Source organism: Entamoeba histolytica, genomic scaffold, assembly GCF_000208925.1.
Source record: "Entamoeba histolytica HM-1:IMSS scf_1104750517997 genomic scaffold, whole genome shotgun sequence".
NCBI lineage: Eukaryota > Evosea > Mastigamoebida > Endamoebidae > Entamoeba > Entamoeba histolytica.
In genome coordinates, this window is record NW_001915144.1 from 384 (window position 1) to 7,222 (window position 6,839).

The 6,839-nt window shown below is 26.4% G+C and overlaps 4 protein-coding genes across 4 annotated transcripts; 2 read left to right on the forward strand and 2 right to left on the reverse strand.

Annotated features, from left to right (window-relative positions):
- Positions 1-204: 204 nt before the first annotated feature.
- EHI_113410 (heat shock protein 70, putative) lies at positions 205-2,118 on the reverse strand (the record flags this gene model as incomplete). Its single annotated transcript, XM_651715.2, has 1 exon — positions 205-2,118. One exon carries the CDS (start codon positions 2,116-2,118, stop codon positions 205-207), a length of 1,914 nt encoding a protein of 637 aa, XP_656807.2.
- A 526-nt stretch (positions 2,119-2,644) lies between these two features.
- Positions 2,645-3,655, forward strand: EHI_113420 (uncharacterized protein; the record flags this gene model as incomplete). The annotated part of the gene is made up of 1 exon (XM_644238.2): positions 2,645-3,655. The coding sequence occupies one exon, from the start codon at positions 2,645-2,647 to the stop codon at positions 3,653-3,655; it is 1,011 nt and encodes a 336-aa protein (XP_649330.2).
- A 1,434-nt stretch (positions 3,656-5,089) lies between these two features.
- EHI_113430 (Ras guanine nucleotide exchange factor, putative) lies at positions 5,090-6,412 on the forward strand (the record flags this gene model as incomplete). The annotated part of the gene is made up of 1 exon (XM_644237.1): positions 5,090-6,412. The coding sequence occupies one exon, from the start codon at positions 5,090-5,092 to the stop codon at positions 6,410-6,412; it is 1,323 nt and encodes a 440-aa protein (XP_649329.1).
- A 143-nt stretch (positions 6,413-6,555) lies between these two features.
- EHI_113440 (serine/threonine- protein kinase3/4, putative) lies at positions 6,556-6,813 on the reverse strand (the record flags this gene model as incomplete). The annotated part of the gene is made up of 1 exon (XM_001914091.1): positions 6,556-6,813. One exon carries the CDS (start codon positions 6,811-6,813, stop codon positions 6,556-6,558), a length of 258 nt encoding a protein of 85 aa, XP_001914126.1.
- Between the last annotated feature and the right edge of the window lie 26 nt (positions 6,814-6,839).

A 6,839-nucleotide genomic window follows, 5' to 3' on the forward strand; every position in this document is an offset into this window, starting at 1 on the left:
TAAGTTAACATAACAATTTGAATATTCATTATTGTTATAAAAGAAAATTTAACAAATGAGTATTAATGAATTTAACAAATTATTTTAATTAAAATACTTTTATTTTATTATTCTTTATTATATTTTTTATTATTTTATTTATTAACCAAATAATTTTAATTAATTACTTTTCTTATTATTTGTACATATTCTTTTCTTCTTTATTTAATCAACTTCTTCAATCCTTGGTCCTTTATTTTCTTTTTCTGTGCTTCTAGTTCCTGTAAATCCTCTTCCTCCTTGAGTTATTTTTGAATAAATCTCTCCAATTTCTTTTTCAACTTCTTCCTTTTTCTTCTCATATTCTTCTTTACTTCCATTTTGATTGTTATCAACCCATTTTAAATTCTTTTCTATTATTTCTTCTGCTTTCTTCTTATCTTCTTCACTTATTTTATCTCCCATTTCTTTAATACTATTCTTCATTGAATAACACATATTTTCTATTTGATTCTTTGCTTCAATTCGTGCCTTATTCTCTTCATCTTCTGCTTTATATTTCTCTGCTTCTCTTATCATTTTATCAATATCTTCTTTACTTAATCTTCCTTTGTCATTTGTAATAGTAATTTTATTCTTCTTTCCACTACTTTTATCTTCTGCTGTTACATTTAATATTCCATTTGCATCAATGTCAAATGTAACTTCGATTTTTGGTACTCCTCGTGGTGCTGGTGCTATTCCTGTTAACTCAAATCTTCCAAGTAAATTACAATGTTTTGTCATTGATGCTTCTCCTTCAAATACTTGAATTAATACTTCTGCTTGATTATCTGCATATGTAGAAAATATTTCGGATTTCTTTGCTGGAATTGTTGAATTTCTAGGAATTAATGCTGTCATAACTCCTCCTGCTGTTTCTATTCCAAGTGTAAGTGGTGCAACATCAAGTAATAACACATCTTCTGTTGCTTTCCCTCCGGTTCCTGTTAATATAGCTGCTTGTACTGCTGCTCCATACGCAACTGCTTCATCTGGATTAATACTTTTATTTGGTTCTTTCCCATTGAAAAATTCTTTTAATATCTCAACGACTTTTGGAATTCTTGTACTTCCTCCTATCAATACTACTTCATCAATACTACTTTTATCTATTTTAGCATCTTCTAATACTCTTGAAACTGGTTCAATAGTTGATTTAAATAAATCAATGTTGATTTCTTCAAATCTAGCTCGTGTAATAGATGTATAAAAATCAATTCCTTCATATAATTGATCAACTTCAATATTAGCAACACTTGCACTTGATAATGTTCTTTTTGCTCTTTCACATGCCGTTCTTAATCTTCTAACAGCTCGTGCATTCCCACTAATATCTTTCTTATATTTTCTTTCAATTTCACCAATAAAATATTTAACAAGTCGATTATCAAAATCTTCTCCTCCAAGATGTGTATCTCCATTAGTTGCTTTAACTTCAAACACTCCTTCTTCAATTGCAAGAACTGATACATCAAATGTTCCTCCTCCAAGATCAAATATCAATACTTTCTTCTCTCCTGAACTTTTTTTATCAAGTCCATATGCAATAGCTGCTGCCGTAGGTTCATTAATAATTCTCATCACATTCATTCCTGCAATTGTTCCTGCATCTTTAGTAGCTTGTCTTTGAGAATCATTGAAATATGCTGGACATGTAATAACTGCATTCTTTATTTCTTTTCCAACAAATGTTTCTGCCGTTTCTTTCATTTTACTTAATACCATTGATGAAATTTCTTCTGGTGTAAATCTTTTAACTTCTCCTTTATATTCTACTTCAATTAGTGGTTTATCATGTCCATCATCAACTACTTCAAATGACCAATGTTTCATATCATTTTGAATAGTTGGATCGCTAAATCTTCTTCCTATCATTCGTTTTGCATCAAATACCGTATTTTTAACATTCATTCCAATTTGATTCTTTGCTGCATCCCCAATAAGTCTTTCTGTATCAGTAAATGCAACATATGATGGTGTCGTTCTATTTCCTTGGTCATTTGCTATAATTTCTACTCGATCATTTTGCCAAATACCAACACATGAATATGTTGTACCTAAATCTATTCCAATACCTAATCCTGTGTATTTACTCATTTAATGACTTCTTTACTTCAGACTTCCTTTATATATCATTCTCTCCATTTCTATCATGTTTACGTGGTTCATTGTTTGTGCCAATCTTTCATTCTTTCTACTACTCATTTACTCATTGCTTTATCATTTCCACGTGTTCTTTTGTTATTTATAACAATAAAAATGATAAATATAAGAAAACTAAATATTTAAAGAGTTTCAAAATAATGAAACTATTTCTAAATTAGCAGAAGTAAGTGATAGCAACAAAGCAACAACATTAGTATCATGACAAGAGAGATTTTTCATAGAAAAGAGAATTTGTGATTTGACAAAGACAAATTAAAAAAAAAGATGATTATAAAACTCAAAGAAAATCTATTTTAAGAAAATGACTTATAAGAAAGAAAGAAAATAAAAGAACTATAAAAATATAATAAAAAAGATAATAACAGAAAGAAGAAAGAAAAAAGAAAAATAAAAGTCGTTTTGGTTGGCTGAAGGGTAATTTGATAAAAAATAAAAAAAAACTTGAAAATCATAATTGATGTCCACTGATACAACAAAACCACAATTTAATCTTGTAGAAAGAATTTTACAAACGGCAGTTGGATTGATATTAGATTCATCTTCATTACTCGTCTTAGTTCAGTTACAAAGTTGCCAATCATTCCAAACGGATAAAAGTATAAGTGAAGCGATTGGAATGCCAGTAAATAAAGTTTCTAATTGTTTAAAACAATTACAGGAACAAAAGTTTATTAGTGAACTTCAATTTTCTGAAATGAATGGAGAAAGAAGAAAAAATTCAACTGCGTATATTATTAAATATCAAGAAACTATTGAAAACATTGTATTTAAATATTGTAAAATTGTTAATAGTTATAATGACTCACATATGGTAGAAGATGCTGTATATATGTGTCCACGAGATGAATATAAATATTCATATATTGATGCAATGGATTATTATGATACAGTTACTCATAGAATGTTTTGTCCTAGTTGTGATACTCCTTTGGTATTAGTGGAGGATGATCATAGCCATGACAGAATTCAAAAGTTAAGTGATGTCAAATCCCAATTAAAACCATTAAGAGATTTATTAGATCAATTGCATATTGAATATAGAAGTGTTGGGGATTATCCATCCTATTCATTACCACCTAATTCAGCAAATAATGGAAAAGAAAGTGGTAAGAAAAATGGAAAAAGAAGAGAAAGGATGTACGAAAGTGGTATATTGAGTCGAAGAAAGATTAAAGTTTCTAGTGGTCTTATGCCATGGGAATATGATGATGAAGATGAAGAAAAGAAAGACGAGGTTACTCAAGTGATGGAAAATAGTGAAGAAGATCTTGACATTTATTCAGGGATTGAATATTCTCAATATCACTTCTTAACACCAGACAAAGCATTCCATCAAAAAGAAAGCCAAGTTGTCTTTGATTCACAAAGTACATCACCAGTTTTCCCAGCAGTAGTTAAAGCTAAACCACGAAATGGAAGCAGAAAAACTATTATTCGATCAGTATCTGCAACCCCTCAAATGTTATAAAAGTTGCTGAAATCTTTCATCAAAGAAAGTCAATCAGTCAACACATGATTGTAATTAAAAATACTAAACAAAAAAGAATTTCAATGTAAAATTTTTTTTTGGTTTGGTATTTTCAAGAGAAGTTTATAAAATTGTTTTCTTTTTTTTATTTATAACTTCTTTAGTGAGTCTATCTTTACTTATTTTTATTATAAATAGAATTTTTTTGGTAGATAAAAATGAGATGATAAAATAAATTATATTTATTATAATATTTTATTATTAATTATTAGTATATTTCTTTTTTTCTTTTTTAATTATTTTTAAATTCTTTATTGATTTTTCACTTTTTCATTTTTATTTTTGTTATTTATGTTAAAATTAAATTAATTTTTATTTATTTATTAATAAAAATGTTAAGAGAGAAAAGTCAAAAGAGAAATTGACTAAAATTAATAACAATATTTTCAATCATTAACATAATTGACAATTAGCAAAATGATTGAAAATGATTTTAATATCAATTCATTCATTATTGTATGTACATTATTATGAATAATAAACAATAAGTTATATTAATGAATATAATAAATGATTTGAAGTTAATTATATATTATTTTGTATATTTATATAGAGAAAATAATTTGATTACATCTTTTGTAAATTGAAGTAATTACTTTTGTTAACTTCACTGTTAAAATAGTTATTCTTCTCTTTTGTTATTTTAACTTATATTATATTCTTATCCATTATTATTTATACGAATTATCATATTCATTGATTGTTGTATTGTTTTATCAATTAAACAAAACAGATTAAATGATTATTACAAATATTAGATAAATCAATGAATTATTATTCCGTCATACAAGTAGTATTGAATATGAAGTTAATCAAATATATCAAAGCAATAATAAAGTGAATGATAAAAACAACAGAATAAATGAAAAATATATTGTGTCTACGAAATGAAGAAATAAAATACCAAATCAAATTTAATGAATAATAAGAGTAATACAAACAAATACACAACACAATAATAAATATGGATCATTAATTCACTTGACTTAAAATATAAAAATCAACAAACTCACTTTGTTTGATAAAAATGAAATATATAAGATAATTAATATGATACATTTACAAGAACTACATTGGCTTCAATTGAATTTGGTATTGTGAATAAATTTGCTGATTATATGGATAGACAGTCTCATGGAACAATAAAGGTTTTTGGTAAGGGGAAGTAACTTTTATGTAAAATTAATATTTAATTTTACAAACTTAAAGCGTAAAGTAAAACAAAATAATAGGTATTTGGGTATAAGGAATTAAATAACCAAAACCTCTTGGGAAAAGATTTTTTAGAGTATTTGATAAGTGAGACTTTTCTTTGAATAGACTTATTTTAGATTTTTGTTAGATCTTTGAACTAAAAACGTTTAAGATAATTTAATGACATCAGAACAATTAACTGAAGCATTAAAAAAACTACAACCTGTACCAATTGAAGAAACTCATTGTATTGAACAATTTATTGAACATTATAAACCTAAAGAGGATAACAAAAATTGTATAGTATTACAAAGTACAGAAGGAAATAAAATTATATTAGTTCATAATGTGTTGACTATTATTGATGTTTTGAGTGAATTTCCTTTCAATAAAACTCTTTGGTGTTCATCTTTGTTTTATCCTGTAGAATTTCATGAAGATAAAATATTTGAATGTATAACTGCTAAGCTATTAACTCATCCAAATAATACGTTATTGTTAGCATTACAAAGTTGGATTGAAGAATGTGGAGTTGAATTTACAGAGAAGTCATTGAGTATTATCAAAGACGTACTTGATTATGTAGAGAAAGTAGATGGAGAAACGTTGAATGAAAGTATTGAAAAAGTAAAAAAAACTCTTTCAAATACTCATAGTAATGAAAATGAACCTACTTTTCAAATGAAATTTGATCCAGCACCTATTTCTATTGATGGAAAATCAATGAAATTACCTGATTGGATGGCACCATCAAGTTATTCAGTAACAATTTTAAATAAAGATTTCTTAGAAATTGCAAATCAATTAATGATTTGTGAATTTTCATTCTTAGAACTATTACAACCAAAGGACTATTACATTAACATCTTTTCAACTACTAGACCAAATTCTAATATTGAATTATATTATAAATGGAATCAAAAAATTACTAATTGGGTTGCTTATTCTATAATTAATCAAAAAAATGAAATGATTAGAGAAATGGCATTCAAAAATTTCCTTCAATTGGCAATTAAATGTATTGAAATTAAGAATTTTAATTCATTTAATTCTATTGTTAATGGATTAACCCATTATGCTGTAATTCGTATGAAAAAAACTATAGCACAAAGGACACAAGAAGAAAATGAATTGATGTTTAAATTAATAGATATTCAAGGGGAAATTCAAAATTCAAATTACAGCATTTCATATGGTAAACCTGCTATTCCTTATTTAAAATTCTTCTTAAAAGAAATGTGTCAAATTTTTGAAGAAGAAGAAGAAATAGATGATACAAAAGAAAATATACTTCAAGAAGATGAAATGAATAAGATGATTGATATATCTAAGGCTATTAAAATTGGTGAACTTATTGACCAATTGAAAGGATTCACAACTGAAAAATGTACAACCCAAGTCAATAAACAAACTAATGATTTCTTTATGAATGGGATTAGAACAATGAAATTAAGTAATACTGATTTATTGAATTTGTCTATGGCAAGTGAACCAAATAATTAATTTTTTTGGTTCAATGTTGTTTCTGTTTAGTTTAAATAAAAGTTCAAAACGCTAATAATCAAACACAATATCAATGATAAAATATGAAAGAAATGAATATTAGAATATAAAGAACAAAGAGGTTCTGATATTTGGGATATCCATTAATTAGCAACCTGTTTAATTAAGTTTAATAATGGTTGTGCAGGTGGAGGGGATTGTGCTACAATAAAAGGATGCCATAATAATGTTACAGCATCTGGTCTTTGATTATAATCAATAACAAGACATTGTGCGACAAAATCAACCAATTGAGTTGTCCACAATTTTGGATTTTTAAATGAAGGAGGTTTATTTTCAATAACACTAAGTAATTGGTCAAAACTAGTGACATGTCTGTTTGGTGGATTTCCTTCTGCCATTTCAATAACAGTAATTCCTAATGACC